The 18421-nt window shown below is 43.7% G+C and overlaps 1 protein-coding gene across 5 annotated transcripts in view; it reads right to left on the reverse strand.

Annotated features, from left to right (window-relative positions):
* Window positions 1-18421, reverse strand: part of auts2a (activator of transcription and developmental regulator AUTS2 a) — a 291081-nt gene that overhangs the window by 94140 nt on the left and 178520 nt on the right. For all 5 annotated transcript variants that reach the window (XM_041052062.1, XM_041052063.1, XM_041052060.1 and 2 more), the window contains exon 4: window positions 4848-4877. In XM_041052062.1, the coding sequence (XP_040907996.1) occupies window positions 4848-4877 (30 nt within the window). The remainder of the gene's footprint in view (window positions 1-4847; window positions 4878-18421) is intronic.

Here is an 18421-nt window from a genome sequence, read left to right on the forward strand (position 1 = left end):
AGCTCTGGAGTACCACGCTGTTTGCTGGTGAGCTGTGGGCTTGTGTGCACGTGCCTCAGAGGGAGCAGGGATTTGCTGGTTATTGGGTGGAGGGGAGCGGTGTAGGTCTGCGACACCCGCTAACCTTAGCCAGGGCTGCTGGGACTCCGGGGGTATCCATCACCGTGGCAGCCCCGAGACCCAGACCGGGGGAAAAGCCACAGAAGTTGCCAGGGGAGGGAAAAAAGCTAGTAAAAATTTAATGCACTCCGCAGAGCGGTCATGTCATACTTGGTTATGGAAAATAATCCCAGATGCCTGCAGTGCTAAAATGGAGCTGTAATGTGCTCGCCTCCTAACCCGGCCTGACAGCCATGATGTACGACTACCATTACCGGAAAATATCACTTCAACTAACCCGTGATCCGGCTCCGCTAAGGGTCATATTATCCATGAGGAACAAATTACACTCCCCCAAAGTAAATACAAATTTCCTACACTGACTGGGTACAAAGCACAGAAGGGGGAGGGGGCAGGCGGGAACGTTACCTATGACAACGCTCAGCAGAGTGACAAGGATGATAAAGTACATGACAAATCACTGGCTGACAGGGTACTCTAGTGCAATCAGCCTCAGCCTCGGCCTAGCGAGCACCCACTCAAGCCTGTAAACACTACTCTCTTCCTTTGGAGGGGGCAAAACACATAATCTTTTAACGCTGACAAGTTGCTCTCTCCTTTTTATTACTCATCCTTCCCACTGCAGTGGAAAGAGGGAGGGTTGGGAGGGGTATAAAATGGTTTTATGTACAGTGCTGCCGAGTGATTGAGAAACACGATTCTTCTGCTGTAATTGCCTGAGGGCAAACACAGCAAAACAATAAAGGAACAGAAACAGCAAATATATTACCAGTTCAGATCTTTATTTTATGTCAAGGACAAACAGGTTCTCTCGGCTGCTCTAAAGCATCCACTTAGATCCCTGGCCTCCTATAAGAGCAAAGCACAGCAAATTATAGCACTCTGTTGTATGGCCATTAATAAGACGCAAAGCATTTTTTAAAATGGCATTTACAGCTTGTGCCTGTTGATAAAGCAAGTAAATAACACTTAGGGAAGGTGTGGTCTCTATAAAAAGCCCAGAGGCGAGGGAAAGAGAAATAAAAAAGCTGCAGAGTGATAAAGTCTTGGAGATAACACCACAAAAGGCCTAGGTAACATGACTGGTGAACAGTTAAGCTGGAGAAAGCACTTGAGCACTAGCTGATACTCATACTAAAACATTTGACTGGCAGTTTCAAGGTGCCACTTACTAGCAACAATCACTTAAGCATTAGCAAGTCCAGACAGACTCTAAGTGTCTGAGCGCTCTTGATAATATTACAAAGACTGCAAAGACAAGGTGCAGAAGTCTGCTGCTCTTAGACTCTAATCAAAAAAGATTAATGTTGAATGAATTATTTGGTGCATATATAGTTTTTAAAAGAAAAAATGCATTTACATTCATAAAAAAGTTTATTTTTAATTCATATTATGTGTTCTGATTTTCTTAAAGGATTTAGAGAGGTTCTCCAGAGCTCTGGATCACAAACATTTAGGCTTATATTGCTGTGAGAATTTATACTTGTACGCTGGTGTGTTTGCGTCGCTCTGCAATTACACTGCCAAACACTAGTTGGCAGTGGGGTTTCTATGTCGCTGTGTTGAGTTTCTTCCTGTACTTCAAACTGAGACTGACTGGATCATTTTTAAGTTGGAGCCAGAACTGGCTCTAGCCATTTTGCTGCCCTGGGCAAAGCTCCACGCACACACACACCACCCCTAACACTAATGGACAACCAGCAGCGCCCCCTCCAACAGGTGGTACCCTAGGCGACCGCATATATAGCCTATGCCAAGAGCCGACTCTGAACAGTTACTTTTACTGAAATGATAAACACAGAGAAGAGAGAAGACGTCAGAGGAAAGGATGTGTACAACCATGGAACCAAGTGAGGCAGACGAAGGGTGAATTTTCTGTGCTTATCTGGCCACTGAGAGACATGCTACTGAACAGACCAATCACAGCTGTTATGGTCTGCGTCGCTGCGATTTGTAGTTATATTTCTAGGGAGATGCACATCAGGCTACAGTGTAGGCTACACTATAATGTATGCTGCTATGTCATACCTAAGCCATACCTAAGGGGTTGAACTGGCTTTTGAGGGATGTTTCCCTTTCAATATTATATAAATGAAGAATTATTGCCATGTCTGTGGGTTTGTGTATCAATAAGGAACTTGACACATCGCGACATGCACAAAGACACACAATTAATGACATTAATAAATATTCAACACACATAGAAGTATTTCCATCTCATTTCTCATAAACCTTAAAGTATTCACCTTGCCCTTCTCATTATCTGAGCTCTGACTGGACTGCTTGATAGGCCTACTGGCAGAGAGAAAGGAAGACTGGTGGTAATGGGGGCCTTAGCAGAGATGCTAAAGATAACGCGTATAGTGCTAATAATACGAGTGTTGTGTGACGAGTGACTGCGGTGAGCCTGCCTCCTACCTGTCTCCCAGCATTCCATTAACGTGTCATGTTGGAGCTGGCCCATCCTACAGGTCACTTTGTAATGAGCAAATGCTCTGACAGTTTCCAACACATGCAGACACACACACACACACACATTTGCACACAAACACCCGAGCAGGACTGCGCACACACATACTCTGAGATGCGAATAGCTGTCTCTTATCAGAGCCTGGCAGCTCCCGCCGACACGGCAGAGGCCTTCTACACCAGGCAGAACATGATTTCTCCTGGGAACACTTTTTCCATTTCCTGCTTTTGAAGGGATACTAAATAAGTCACGTTTGTCCTCATCTGAACACATTTGACCCATTAAAACGACTCTGCTCTCCCGCGTCCTTCTCTGCTGCGGTGTTGTAAAGTAGACCGCATCGCCCACAGAATGCAAATGACAACAGTGGCAGTGGGCGTAGCGTGCCCGGCGCCTGGCAGGAGCAGATAGTGGCAGAGGTGATCTGGAATGAGGCGGGGGTAAAAGTGTTGAGTGGGAGCTTCAATTAGTCCCTCACATCAAAGAAGAACACATAAGTCAGCTCGTCATAGGGGTCCGCTATTTACTAATTCACTCCTCTGTTACTTTAACACACAATTAATCAATGACAGGAAGGTGTAGTCGGTGCTGTTCATCAGGAGCGTAACGTGAGCCTGGGTGAATTAATACAGTCACTGGGGGGATTACAGCTCACCGTGCTCTTGCTCTCTTCCTGAAACAAAAAGGAATTGCCACCGAGACAGGAGCAATTTAAATCGACAACACTGAGTAATGACTCAATTTGCTGCACAGTCTAAACACCACAAGCAAATGGCATTACTAAATCATTAGAGTGGATCTAGATCTCTGGTTAGAAGCCACTGGATAATGTGGCTGCTCTTAGAATCTATGAGTTACGCTCAGACTGTGAATACCTGGATGTTAAAAAAGGAGCTGCACTGCATACTACCAAGATGGATTATAACAAACTTGGAGGAAAGCATTTGGATATTGTAATCGATAAGTGTTGCCATATACCAGAATTTTACAACCATTATTAAAAACCTCCCGACTGTACTTTTTAAGACCAATAAACAACATAGGTACACAGTCCGCCATGATGTTTTATACATGTGATCAAGTCTGAGAGTTTGAGCTCGTCAACAGGAGAAGGTTTGTCAGCCTTTTAGAGAGGCCAAGAAAACTCGGGGGAATCTGGTTTAATTTACTGAAATCTTCAAGAGACAGCTAAAAATGATGCAGCATATAACAATCTCCATCTCTGGAGATGGTGAGGAGCTCAGTCACTGATATGCTGAATTTGCATGGATGACTAGACACAGACGCTGCACTTTCCAGCAGATTTTTACCAACAAAAATGATGAAACAATGTCTCTCACAGATCTGTTCAGCTTATTAACCTTCCTAATCCTTTTGCACTGATTCTAGTTTTTATATTTGTTTATTTTGCTTATGACCAAGTATCTCTAATACTCTCTGATGGGCATGTAATCTGGTGAGTGCTTTTACAGTCACGGGGGAAAAGACCCAGCAGTTTTGATGACACTACAACCTTTTCTCAAGCACCACCAGTAGCCCAAAACTTTCAAGTAACCATACTATATTGTAAGCCCTGGTCCATTCTTGATTAATATCTGCAACTAGCCTTGAAAAAATATTTTGACTATTTACTATTTCCAGTGATTTTTTTTAATGTTCATTGGCTATGAATTGTGTTTCTTTTGTTTTTTTGTTGTTATCAATTTTTATGGTTTAACTGCAAATGTAACAAAAATAATCTAAACAAAAATGAAACCACAAACCTCTCAGCAAATACAGGATGGTATTATATCATATAAAGATGTAATTAAGAGGTGTTGATTTTAGGAACAGAAATAATTATAGGGACTCTGCTGCTCCTAATTCGCAAAGGAGTATGTTGCATAAACAGATGCCATACCTGAAACAAGATATACAAACAAAGCCCTGTACTTCATGCTGTGGATGTGCTAGTCAGTGGTAAGCTTTAAGCAAAAGACAGCCTGCACCCTGAGCCCTGGCTGTCACAGCAGTCTCATTTAAATGTCATCTAAATCCTAAAAACCCAGAACAGTTCGATTTAGATTTTGCACATCATTAAGTCATTTATAATTAATGCGCAGCTAATTAAGACTTTCTCATAGTTATTAACAGCATGTTTAATTCTAATTACATTAAATTCTTAGCTTTAAAAAAAAGTCTAATATTTGAATCTCACTGAAACCTGAAATTACACGTTTACCAGTACATGTGAAATCACAGGGAATGGCAGGCTTACCTTGTCGTCTTGGTCACTCTCGGTGTCACACTGCAAGAAAAAGAAAGGCAAAGCTGAAATAAAGAACGAAATGTCGACATCCTTATTTTATAACTTTCTGCTTGGACTGTATTCAGTTCCAACACAAGTACCATAATCCAATTTACCTTTGCAAATGGCACAACTTATCAGGTCTTTAATGACGAACTTATCACATACTCATATTCAGTGTCTGAATCTCATCAGATCACTTCATTAGCTCACTACACAAGCTCTGGAATGTGAAACAAAGCAAATTTCTCATGAGCAGCCATGCCCTTGTTAACATTGAAAGCTATGTGAAATTCAAACGGAGCTGGAATCTCAAACACTAAGCGCCACTAGAATTATAATTCCACCATGTGTGTTCCTGCTCGAGGCTGGGGATGGAGAAATGACAAGAGGAAGGGAACTTTGTAATGGAGGGAGGAAAAAGTGGTTAGATTTCATTTTTTCTTTCCAATTTCAATTTCAAGGTCCACTTAATTCTTTATCAACTAATTAGTGTAATGCTGGGTGACTGGCGTCCCTCAACGTTGTGCATATGGCTGAGGCGCAGAGAAGCACTGGAGTCAGTAATGAAGAAGGCACTGGGGGGGAATATGGGCAGAGGTTGGCATGGTGTGTGTATGGGTAGGCGGGGGGACTGGGAGTGCAGGGAGGGGTTGATTAAAGTAGGGAGGGAGTGAAGGAAGGTGGTGAAATGATTGACAGCGCAGGGAGTGAGCGACAGAAGGCCCTGCCATTTTTTTTTCTTACTCTCCCTTTTATTTCGCTTCCGTCTCTTGTTTTTTTGCTGATCTGGGGCCCTGCAGAGCTCAAAGGTAGCTGGCTGGGCTCGTTGTTGGTCTGTTTCTCAAGTTGGATGGTAAAAAGGGGCCTTGCGAGCTCAGCAGGAGCATAGCATCCAATTTACAGGCCTGTCCCACACGGCCCCAGGGGCCGCCCGCGGCACACTGCCATGATGGTCAGCTCCAGCAGCTCATAAATTATGCAGAGGCAATAAACGCACTGGGCAAACACTCCTCAGACGTTCTCCTGCTCTCCGTTTCCCTCTCACTCTCTTTCTCCACCACCCACAACATTCCACCCCCATTTTAATACAGTGTGCAGAGAGTCAGCAGCCCTGTGGACTGGCAGCTGGGAGAATAAATAAGGGTAATGAAAGACAAGTGCAGATTCTGATTACATGTGAATGTCTGTGTAACACAAAAAGCTTCCCACTTTGTGCATTTATGGACATCTATTTTCGCTCGTGAATAAATGGGTGTGTCGGCCACGTATCACCCTCTCTCGTGGCATCAACTCCTTCCATGTATTCAGGCCTCTCACAATGTGACAACAGTAATGCAACCAAGCACTCATCAGATGGGTCTCTGCCCATGCACACTACATACCCAGGGAACACAGGCATGAGAGCGGTTCAAATAATGGACATCATTTTAGCTTTTCCACTGTGTTGTGATCCATAAAAAAACACTACCAGCCTTTCTTTCTTGTGTTACCTTGTTTCGCTCTCTCTCCTTTCCCCTGTTCCCTGACTGTGCAGCCAATTGCTTTGATTGCCAAGATAGAAGCTGGCTGGAATGACTTGCCCTTGCTTGTGAAGCAAATGGAACATGCTAATGGAACTCATCGTATTACCCGATGCAAAAGTGCCATAGCTCATTACTTTAAGATAAAAGGATATCATTGTAGACGGCAAGCAGAATTGACTTTCTGTGCTACGACTTGATGATGATTTAATCAACTGCTCTCTTTCACTTCTCATCCCCGCGCCTGTCGCTTTCACAGGTGCCACTAAACGAAGCACTCACACGGCTGGTGGGGGAGAGAAAAGAAAAGAAATTGCTGTCATTACTTTTTTTTCACCCCAGGAATAGAGGTATGCAAATTTCCCAGAGCGACAAAGGATGGAAAAAAGGGAAAACTTAATAAAATGGAAATACCTTTATAATGAGCAAAGTAAAAAATCCTGAGATCAGGCCTGACAGGCAAGGGCAGGCAATTTGATCATCCTTACAGCGCAGACGCCAAAGCTCCCTCGAAATCGCTGCTCAAGTATAGAGCAAAAAGTAACAAATAATAATATCTCTAAAGAGATAAAAACACATCTCAGGCATACAAACAAGTCAGAGCTGTCACTCACTGATAAGTGATCATAGTGAACTAATGCGTTGCCTCATGCATAAAGCAACCTGAGGCGGAGGAGAAGAATCCCTGCATATCTGGAATTTTTTTTTTACTCCTTGTAGTTCTACTTACTGACTCGCACATGAGAAACCGACAGAAAGCTAAAAAGTCTCCGCTTCGCACTTGGCAGTTGGAAATGTCACGAATGATTCTTAGACCTCATCATTAATAACGGAGGTACGGTATTGTTTTAGGAGGCGAGCATAAAAAAAAAAATCCAGTTATTGCTATGATTCTGGATAATATGAATAGGTACTGACGGGTGAGTAAGAAAGAACCTGCAGAGCCATGGTTAACTCTAATGTCAAAAACACTTTATACTGATCCTGGGAGGCCAAGTCTAATGAAAAGACATATGTCAGAGGTTTAAAATGACTGACAAAAATGAATCTACTATACTGAAGAGAGGGAAAAAACATAACAACAATGGTGCTATTGAGATCAGTGGAGTTAGGTCTTTGACAGGCTGAGGTAGGAAATTGGTCTTATTTAAAGCAACAGTGGTGTATAGTAAGGAAACCATTAGTCCTGGGAGGGGGCTGACAAAGAAAAGTGATACACTACCCAGGCTGCTGCTATTTACACAGGGCCAGCACTATACTGTACCACTAGACCCTAGTGTTTAGTTTAAGTAACACAGGAATGTCAAACATTAGCTTCAGCTCTAAGGCCTGTTGATGTTGGCCTGTATCCGGAGCACTTCTGATTGCCCCCCTGCTCTCACCCGGGCCTCTCTTTTGGCTGAGTGCTCTTACAAATTTCCCTACGCTCTGTCCAAGCAACGAGGCTTTTGTTTGTATTGGTCTGAAAGTAGGAGTAAATTATTCTTGTTCTAAATCCTCTCCAGCTGAGAGTAATACTGGCCCAATAGAAGGGGGAACGTAAGGAGCCACGGGCCGAATGCTAAGCGATGCAGCCGTGCTATCGTCTGTAGCAGCAGGGCTCACCAAAGTCTCCTGGCAGAGCTTCCTGCACGAAAATGTCTGTACTGAAGAGGTAACCACATCACAAAAGGATGCGTGCAAGGCAAGTATGCCATGTTCCTTTCTCTAACATAACCTTCTGGAAATCTACTGGTCCACAAACACTAACAGATGTTTAAGTGAATCAAGAAAAAATTGACAAGCACAAATTATAATTCTGAAGGCAAACAGAGTGTGTTTAACAGGCTTATTCTAATTTCTGATCTGCTGTCTCCGGTGTTACAAGTTGTCTCTAATCTAGAATTTTCTTATATGGATCTGTGATGGATGCGTATTGTCACTCCCATGAGTGACATTAGCCTCAGGTTATGCTGGTTGCTATCCATGACCTTAAAATTAATTATGGTTGATATGGGCTTCATTAAAGCACCCCGTTACACAGAGGACGGTGTCTATCAGTCTGAGCCAGGTTGTCCTGGAGGATGGCTGAAGGGGTTAAAGCCCAGGAAAGAAGCCAACTTGCCTGCATGCCTGGGAGCTGGAAAGACAGCATGAAGGATGGCAGCCATTGCCAGGGTCAGCTCTGACAGTGCCAATTTGATGTGCTGTCGTCAAGGGCTCCACATTCCCTCTTCCTAACAGCTCCTTCCTGATATAGCTGCGCGTCCTGATGGTTTTCTGATGCAAACAGTCACATGGCAAAATGGTTTTCTCCCCTCCCGCTGCATGCTCCTCCATCTGCTGCTGGGGCCTGGGTGCCGCCGACCGCCTGCCTGTCACAGCGTGTGTGGAAATTAGCTGGGGAGGAGGTGCTCGCTTGTGCTAATTACATTTTAATCATTGGAAATGTGTTGGCAAATCAAGCCTTGATTGCCATCTTGGAGCCCAGTGCTCCTCTCTGCAGGTTGGGGATGGGGTTGGTGGGTTTGTGGGGCTAGAATGTGGATGAGCCCAGACTTGCCAAGCTGGACACCTCACCCTCCACAACGGCTTGATATGGCGACATGCCTGGCCTACCGCTGGGTAGTGGCTGTGCCACATTATTCACGGGGAATAGAGGAAGGCCAGGATGGTGAAATGGGGATCTGTGCCATGCTTATTCTCAAATCCCCCACTCACACCTCCCGTATCCGTCTCTCTTTCTCTAACTCCCTCTGTCTTTCTCACCCACACATTACACAGTCTGCCAGTCCTGCCACTGTGAATTGAGAAACAACAAATAGAGCCGGGCAGGAGGAGACTGATGAGCTGAGGGTTTGCTACACAGCACCTGCTTTGGCACACAAAGCTGGAGCAGCAGGCCCCGTCACAATACGCTCACAAATTAGATTCTTATAACACAGAAATAAAAAAAGAAACTGCCTTGGCTACATTGAAATTTAGACTATTTCTTGAAAATAGGAAAAATTATAAGGTTGGCAATGGAGATGAGGTCCAGTTTGATGAACTCTAACACCAACATGACTACTATGCTCAATCATCAGATTCATGCAGCGCTGTCACCTGCTGTGACTTATGATTTTAATGATGATGTGTCCTGGACAGACCTTCTGTTTAAAAGCCTTCTTTCCTTAGTCAGTATTAACCAGGGCTACGGTACAGACCTATTCACACTCATGCTGAACCTTAAACACTGCCAAACACATGTGTTCAAATGTTGAGTGTGCTTAAGTGACTTAACACTGGAGTGAACCTCAAATAAACTCTGGGATTATTTTACTTTAAAAATAAGTCCGGCAGACGCACATTTCATGAATAGGTATCCATAAAGGACAGTTTTGTAAATACACCTAAAGGTTCAGCAAGTGGAAGGAAATTCAACATGACACGCCTGACAGAGACAGATCATTAAAATAAGCAGGGTTCTGTGGTGATGACATTGAACATCTAATTTCCACAGCGTCTGCTTGATGTCGAACTGTCATATGAAAATATGGTATGAAAGAGAAGACCTCAGAAGAAATCACGAGGAAAAGAAAACAGCACACTTTGAGTGTTTGAGCAGTCTACATAGGCACATAAGGTAAACACCTCTTTCAGCAGCCAAGAATGTTTCGTCAGGGAGGACCAGACCTCTGTCTGGACTAATATAACCAGGTCTGATCCACATGTGCAGCACTGGCCAAATTCAGCAGGCCAACATCTGAATGCAATTTCCCTTCAAATGTAAAACTTTATCCAGAAGATATCCAATTGGACCGCAAACTCCGGGACAGTGGAGCTCACGGAGGGACGATGGGGGAGAAGGGCAGAAAATGAAGCCTTCCATAAAATAATAAAAACTTTATAGCCTGTGACCTCTGGTTTCAATACTCTGGAGTACATTCTTTTTATGTTTTATTTCACTGGACTGTGCCCAGACTTGCTGAAAGAATATCTGAGACAACTTTCTAAACCCGACTCTTTTAAATTAATACCACATTATTATCCATATTATTATTATTTCCATACTGTTATCTCTAATGTTTTATTTTATAACAGCACCAATAATGTCGAATCAGAGAGTTGGCTCTGCAACATCTCAATGCTGAGGTGTGGCCAGAGAAGTGAAAAGCAGCATAAAATGTCTGAAATGTAGACACACACACACACACACACACACACACATGTTGAATGCCAGGGAAAGGATCTGAACACATTGGAGTCATGTATGTGTACGTTGCTTTGTGTTTGAGTGTGAAGGATGGTAGGACATTTGACTCAACCGGAGATGTGGCAGTGCACTACGGAAGTGATGCTTGGCAGAAACAGATGTTGCCGCAGGGTAAACCTCTCTGTTGATCTGTGCAATCCACCCACAAAACACACACACACACACACATTTGCGCAGCCATCCTTATTAGGACACTGTATTGACTTCCATTTATTGTGGACAGTCTATGTCTAACTCTGCCCTTCACCAGGCCCGGGCTGTGGTCTGAGGACTAGAATGGTGTATATACCATAAAAGGTCCCAATGAGGTGCCAAAAACACAAGTACACACACACACACACACACACACACACTTGACAAGAACAGGTATGAGAAGGAAGAAACAGAGAGGTGCAGCACTTTGCTTTTCTTAAAAATCCATTTGTTACACAAGCACCAAGTTCAGTATCTCTCCTTCTGGACTCATCTCAATGGTTCTACCAGCTACAGGCGAGGCTCCGGGCTGCCTGGAGGTGGGAAGCGTTTACTGGTTCTTCTATCTGATAGAAGTGAAAAGACACAAGTGCAGCACACAAGTGTGGGAGCATACACAAACACCTACACACACCTTGCCTCACCCCAGCTCTGCACTCTGTTTCCATAAGCTACCAGGGGACTGAGGCACAAAGCAGATGCTGGATTAATCAAAGATTAATAGAAGGATTTTGAGATAATTACATACATCAAATTGCATTGTTTGCACGGTTATGGTGACTCCCCTGAGATGAGTCCACTTGGTGTGTATTTTAATTACCCCCACATGCTAGACATTAACAATGATGCGATTTGGCATCTTCATTACAGCAATCTGGCCACACACAAACAATCAATTTCAGATCATTTGTGGAATGCTCCCAAAGAAGCAGAATTTCTGTAAAGAGGAAGAGGGCAAGTGCTGTAACGAGTTTTGTGCAGATGAGCAGATGGAATGGATCATTCTTCTTGTCCTGTTCTGACCAGAGAGATGCTAACCCATTATAACCAGTGATATTTAACACTGGGTATTGAACCTCAATACTTTTTGGTCCAGCCTGAAATGTGTCTGATGTGAACTGAGCAACAAAACAAACAAAAAAAGTACAAAAAGCTGGCACTGAATGCTTGAACAGATTCATATTTTTGTTTGCTTATTCTCTGGACAGTTTTATCATTATCAGTTAAATCAGTCAGTTTAAACTTCATTTACCTAGAGACAAGACTGTTTTTTTTCTTATATGAAAAAGAAAAAACAAATTTTTATTCCTCAAATGAGAAAATTGGTACTGACAGTCGTTATCTGCTTTGTATCTTTTCAGCTATAGGTGACACAAATCCCTGGTGAAATGTCGTAATATTATACATAATGGAGGAGCTGCATGGAAAATAATCTTTGTCTACTACCTATAGTCTTACTTGTAACATTCATGGATTACATGTAGTTGGGTGTATGCTACAACCCTCTGTTGTCAAGAGATATAAACCTCATCTGCTCCCCTCACCTCCCACTTCCAGCCCTCCCTCCCTCCCTCCCTCCACACTGACTCATAGCTGAGGGGGGAGAAAAACATCAGGATTAGGTTCTGTGCCTCTAATCACTTAACTCCTCACACCTGATGGCACACTATTAACTTTGACTGTCTCCAGTGACCCCGCGGGTCGTTGCCCATCACATCAAGTTTTTATTAGGGAATTTTCCTCATCATTAGCCATGGCCTGGAAACGAGCCATTAATATTCATACTGGCAAACCAAAATGAGGTCCCACTGATTTTCCATCATCCAGGCTATCCGCACAGCTGCCACTGTTAACAATCACCCCAGTGCCGCACATTCGCCACGTATCATTATGGAGCTCCATAAAGCTCTTTCTCTGGGTCTGCCATGATGGGAAGACAGAGGAGGAGGAGGAGGAGGAGGAGGAGGAGGAGGAGGAGAAGGTTGTGAGGCTCGTAGCCAGCTGACACCCATCTGAGAGAGACTGCCCAGCTCTGCCAACAATCTGCCTGGAAGTCTCATGCATGAAGACCGGCACTGTCAATGCTAACAACCCCTGCAGGCTCTGCCAGGGACACAGCTGAGATATGCAGAGTTCCCTCAGTGTTCTCACATTAGAGCACACGTTGTTTATCAGTCTGTAATGGCAGATAGGAATGCAACACTTTGGAAATCTTGGTTTGAAATCTTCTTGAAAGATCCTGACATGTCTAAAGATCATCATGGAAGATTTGATTTAGAGACACACATCTGTTATTTTCCAATAAATACTAAGTAGTACATAGCTTTCATAGATTATGATTTACCAAAGCACAACATAGACAGTAATAAATCCTGAAAGAAGTGCAAGTTGCACTTTAAAGATATTTTCCAGGAGACTCTAATATCTCTTCAAAATAAGATGCATTTAACTCTGCATATGATATCAGAACCCCAGGAGTCTGAGTAAATGTTCTCCCTGCATCCAAAATGGCTGCCGGTGTTTCCACAGACTGCTGCTCATCCTCAAAATGATCCACGCTGTTTGTGTCTCGGCTTCTCTGTTACCAGAGGAGAGCATCTCACATCTCTGCTGCCAGGGAGAGCAGGTGCTGAGGCTCCACACGGTGTGAACACAGGCCTGATAAGGTGCTTCACAGCAACAGTGTCCTGGGTATTTCTTGCAGATAAGACTCCTCTCTCTCTCCCCCTCTCGCCCGAGACTAGCTCGTCCCAGTGCAGGAGAAGGCGACCTCTGTGTCATGGGTGGCAACAGCAATTAAGTGGCAACACTCTGACAGGCAAAGATAAACCTCCCCCTTTTAGGTCTCACACCATCGCATGTCCCACACTCACCCCCCCTCAGTGCTCCTCACTGAAGGAAACGTGAAAATTAAATGTGTAAATCAGTCGTGAGCTTACATGTGAAAGGCCACACCCTGTAGTAATTTGTAAATTATTAATACAATTTACTCTGACAAGCTACTCTGTTTACATATGATACCTTTCGTGAAAGCTGGGCGTTGTGAGGTGGGAACTGTTTAGTTATCTGGGTTTCAAAATGGTGTCACAATTTCAAAACAGATTGCATAGTTAACAACTTTCAGTAGAATGAGGACATAAGGTGAGACACCAAAACAGATGCAGCTGCTTCAGCAACGTCTTCCAAATAATTAGAGCCGCAGTGACAAAAACACTTTGTTATTCTCCTACTATGATTTGCTAGCTGTCACAGTGTACATCTGAGTTGCCTCATTATACAGAAAGTAGTCAAATAAAAGCCGACACTGCACACTCCTGTCAAGATGCTGTCTACCGCACATGCAAACAAGCAAAGATGAATAAACATTAGTTGTTGTTGAGGGCTGGTCTTTGAGCCGCGAGGCTCACAAAGATCCGCTTTGTACAAAATAAAAATATTTAATTTGAAAGACTGATGCAAGGCAAAATGAAATTAAAAGGAACCCATGCTAACTGCTAAAACAAATTACTCGCAGCGCGCTAAATTACATTTGCTCCTCCATCAGCGAGATCAAACGAGCCTAGTTTGACTCTCCTGCGCTAATGATTTCCTGCACTCACCTCCTTTTTCATCCCAGGGGTGTTAATAAACACTCAGTCTGGTTTTTTGTTTGTTTTGTTTGTTTGTTTGGTTTATTTATACATTTCCCAGTTCTACGTCTCATCTCTCTCCCTCCCTCTCTCGTTCGTTTTGCCCACGCCGGTGGCAGGCTGGGTGAATTAGCGGGATCTAATGTAATCCCAGGGACAGCAGGCTCCTGAAAAACGTGCTCAATTAAAGCAGGATGAGCCCAGTGGGAGCGTCCCTGGCGGAGCGTGGGGTGACTGACACGGCCCTTTGGTTGGGATTAATTAGCATGCTAAGTGCTAGAGCATGATGGCAGGCTGAAAGCCATGGACCAGCCATCTGACATCCACCACCTCCCACAATACCAGCAGTACAGTCAGGGTTCTAACTGGTCTAGCCCCCCTTCTGTCCCTCAAAGCCTGATTTAACCTCCTGACAAAGACATAAAGGTGCAAACTGAAACCAGAGATGAGGGGACTGAGGCTGTCCGGGGTAGAGTTCATAACACAATCAATCAATCAGCATTTTTTGGTGAGAAAATTACCAAAAAAATAATAATAATAAAGTCTCGACTCTGGAAAGTTTTGTTGATGTTTCTTTCAGGCTTTCTTCAGAAATGATTACAGGTTTTGTCTAACACTTTTCAGTAATAAAAAGCCTGTCAACACGCTAAATCACACCACATTATCAGAAGATGACAGCTAGATTTGTGGCTCGGCTGAAGGATAACTCTTAGATAACAGACTGGGCCAAAGATTAGTGCAATAAAAGCACTGTAGTGTTGAGACTTGTTTTGCTCCTTGACACTATAAACAATATGAAAACATCAGGTCAAACTGTGAGTGGTGATGTGGGACTTTGATGTTGGAGCTGTGCTTTAACAGAGTTTCCAAACTTTTGTCAAACTGTAATGTTTTGCAGTGTTTCATGTGTTTTCTGTTTGATTGCTGTACAGCAGAATACCACAGAGCTCAGGCCCCAAGGCTCCATGTTCATGTTGACTGCCCCAGCAGGAGCGTGGACTTCAGAATGAAAGCCTACCCATGGATAAAAATGTTTGCCCAGCAATCTGGGACAACCACTGCAATGCGAACACAACAAAAACGCCAACATCTGCATCACATTCCCATCTTTGACTTTGTCAAAGGTTGTTCTTCAGTTCTTTAGCTGAAATGATTTCTAACTTCTGCACTACACTGCCAACGCTTTCAAAAATATCTGACTATACAGTAGTCTTTGCCAAGGTTCTTTTTTAAAAAAGAAAACTTGTTCTGTTGCAAAGATTTCAGGGTCAGTTCCTCACACAGCTATGCTGAGTGAATTACTGGTTAGGATGCAGTGGAACCTGACGAAAGCCTCCACTATCTGCCACAATCTGACTGTGTTATCTGAGACAAGAGAACAGACTCAATCCATTGAAAATCCAAAGAGTAAGGTCACACAGCTTTGTAGGGAGACTGGTGTCTTGTCAGTGAGTTAGGGTCAGTTGTCATGTGGTGCACCTGTGTTTTTCTAGGCCCCTGGTTACTGCTACCCCCTGTGTGTTGTTACAGCGTCTCTGAATGAGTGATCATGCTCCAATAAAAACGGACCGATCCCCTGCTCCACTCAAGAGCTTTCAAGCTAACTCAGCACACAATATCCCATGTAGTTTATGACAGGGGGCTTTCTTACAGTCTAAAGACACTGGGAAGGGGAGAGAGGGAGGGAGAGAGAGCAAGAGAGAAAATCGCTGGAGTGTTTTGTCAGCCGTAATTACTCTCCAATTATATGGTCAAAATATGGCATTACAGGGCACTTTGTTGTCCAGGCAGCCTGGCTTTGATCAAGTTGTGGCGGAATGTGTTTCGCATTAGAGGCCCCCACTATGATCTATGTTTCCTGTCACGACAAGGATAACAGTGAGGTCACCAGAGCAAGCAAGCTCTCACCAGCTCCGAATTAAACCGTACCTGGTGGCTTTTTTCTGTTGTTGTAAACAAACAATATTTAAGTGCATTTAGCACGGCTCATCAAAATGGGTTGGTGCGTATCCTTGAGGCTGTAAAATAACTTGAAAGCATTTCTGAACTTGCTTTCTTAATGAAATCTGTGTTATTTATTCTGTGGACAAAGGCATTTCAACAAACAACGACATTTCACAAAGCACGACGACATTTCAGATTATGGAAAACGTGGGATGACATTTCTTGTTTGCGATTGGACAGAACCCAAGTCCCTGGTGACAGTTCAATGTCATTTCCTGTTTCTACTGTGTACTCCTCTCAACAGTGTCCTTGCACAAATTTGTAACTGAAAGTTTGAAAAGATGGAAGAGGAGACTGAAATCATAAGGGAGTACTTGAACAAAGGACATTTATATGATGTAATTCCTGATATGCTTTCATCATGACATTTTAATGTCATGATACGTAAAGCTCTGAATCAGGACTGAGGAGACAAGCAGCTACTCTTCAACATGCCCACAGTGTCATCAGTTTCCTGACTGCTAAAGTCAAAACTCTTCAGCGTAGAGTTTTGACTTTCGCTTGAGCGTAAAGCTTAGAGTGTCCCACCGTCCCCTCTGGCTGATCCAATCCAGCACCAACCCACCTTAACACATCCACTGAATAAAATCTGAACTGACTTGGGTTCTGTTAAATCACAAACAGGAAGTGTTGTCCCACACTTTTCGTAATGTGAAATGTTGTGCTTTGTGAAAAGATGTGTTTTATGAAATATTGTGTTTTGACCCTCAGGGCCACCGTATGTTCTCCTCTATTACTGGAACACTGCTAGTTTTTACTTTACAATTGTTACTGTCCTGTGTAATCAGGAGAAATTGCAAGATTGCGTTCATTAAATAACAGCTCTACAGCGCCACTAATGGTCAAAATGTCCTCAACAACAACAGTATATTTTCAGAACAGTGAAAGTGCAGGATATGTTAAACATGATATTATCTCTGTGGGGAACGTCAGGGTTGAAGTGAACCCTGTGGTTTGCTTCAGTGGTGTGAAGTTGATGGACCATTCATCACTTTAACACACAGCCAAGGTCAGAGACTGTTGCCCTGGGGCATTATAGCTGGCATAATGTATTAACACAGACTGTTAAAGGAAAATTACAATGACTTTGAATGCACTCGTTTTCACCCCACCCATTCTCTCTTGGGTTAGCAGCGCTCTGAAATAACCCACTTATCAAAGACGCCCATGCGGGTAAAGAAAAACATTTTACCACACTATGTCTGAGCTGAGCAGAGCTTGCCAGATTTCTGCTGGTCATCTGCTGAGGGCCAGTGAGAGCTCCTCCTGGGGGATATCAGTGGCATCCCAGGCCAGGCATGGCATGTGCTCTCTCCAGGAGCCCCCCACCCCCTCTCCAGGCCCTGCTGCATGCTGGCCTACACTGCGGACACGACCATCTGTGCTGCCTCCCATTGGTAAGTTGGCAAACGAAGCTGCACAAGCAGCCCTCCCCTGATTTGGGCATTCGGCCCGGGGGTTGGAGGAGGAGGAGGGTGGCTGTGGTGCGGTGAGGGATGCTCCCTGGTGTTTCAGAGAGCCACTCCATAACACTTTCCTCATGAGCGCTCCTCCGGAGGGCTGCTGGAACGTCTCAGAGCCATCTGGGGAGAAGTGGAGCGTGGCAGGGAGCAGCTGGACGCTTACAGCTGCTATTTAAGCCCTGGCAGCAGAGCTCCATATCAGTCAGTCAGCAGGAAATGCAGGGAGCACAGTAGTGCAGAACCTAGCAGAGGAGAGGCCACAACACAGACCTCCTGCTCCACATTTCAAACACGAGCTTTTTCTGTCCTTTATTCACTAAATGCCACAGAGCTGTAAAATGCAGGAAAAAAGCAGCAAAAATGGCGAGATTTCCAATTTTTTTTAAAAAACTGGAAAAGTTAAAAAAAAAAAATAAAAGGTGAACATTTATAGAACTTGGAAATAAAACTAGGCTGGTTTAGGTGTGTATAGTATAAAGTCTAAAAGCTTATGTACTGTACATAAACTTGTGTAAAGAGGAGAATGCAAGTAAAGAGCCAGAAACGTCATGTTATCTTGAATTAAAGATGTGAAATGTGGTTTGTGGAGCTGTGTACATGAGATGTTATCTCTAGGTGAAGACAAGTGTGAACAGGGTCTAGTCAGATAAAGTGAGGTAGGTCACATTACACTCTGGGAATCTGCCTCAGCTTACAGCAGCACTTTACTAAAAGTAAA

Source organism: Toxotes jaculatrix, chromosome 12, assembly GCF_017976425.1.
Source record: "Toxotes jaculatrix isolate fToxJac2 chromosome 12, fToxJac2.pri, whole genome shotgun sequence".
NCBI classification, from domain to species: Eukaryota; Metazoa; Chordata; class Actinopteri; family Toxotidae; genus Toxotes; species Toxotes jaculatrix.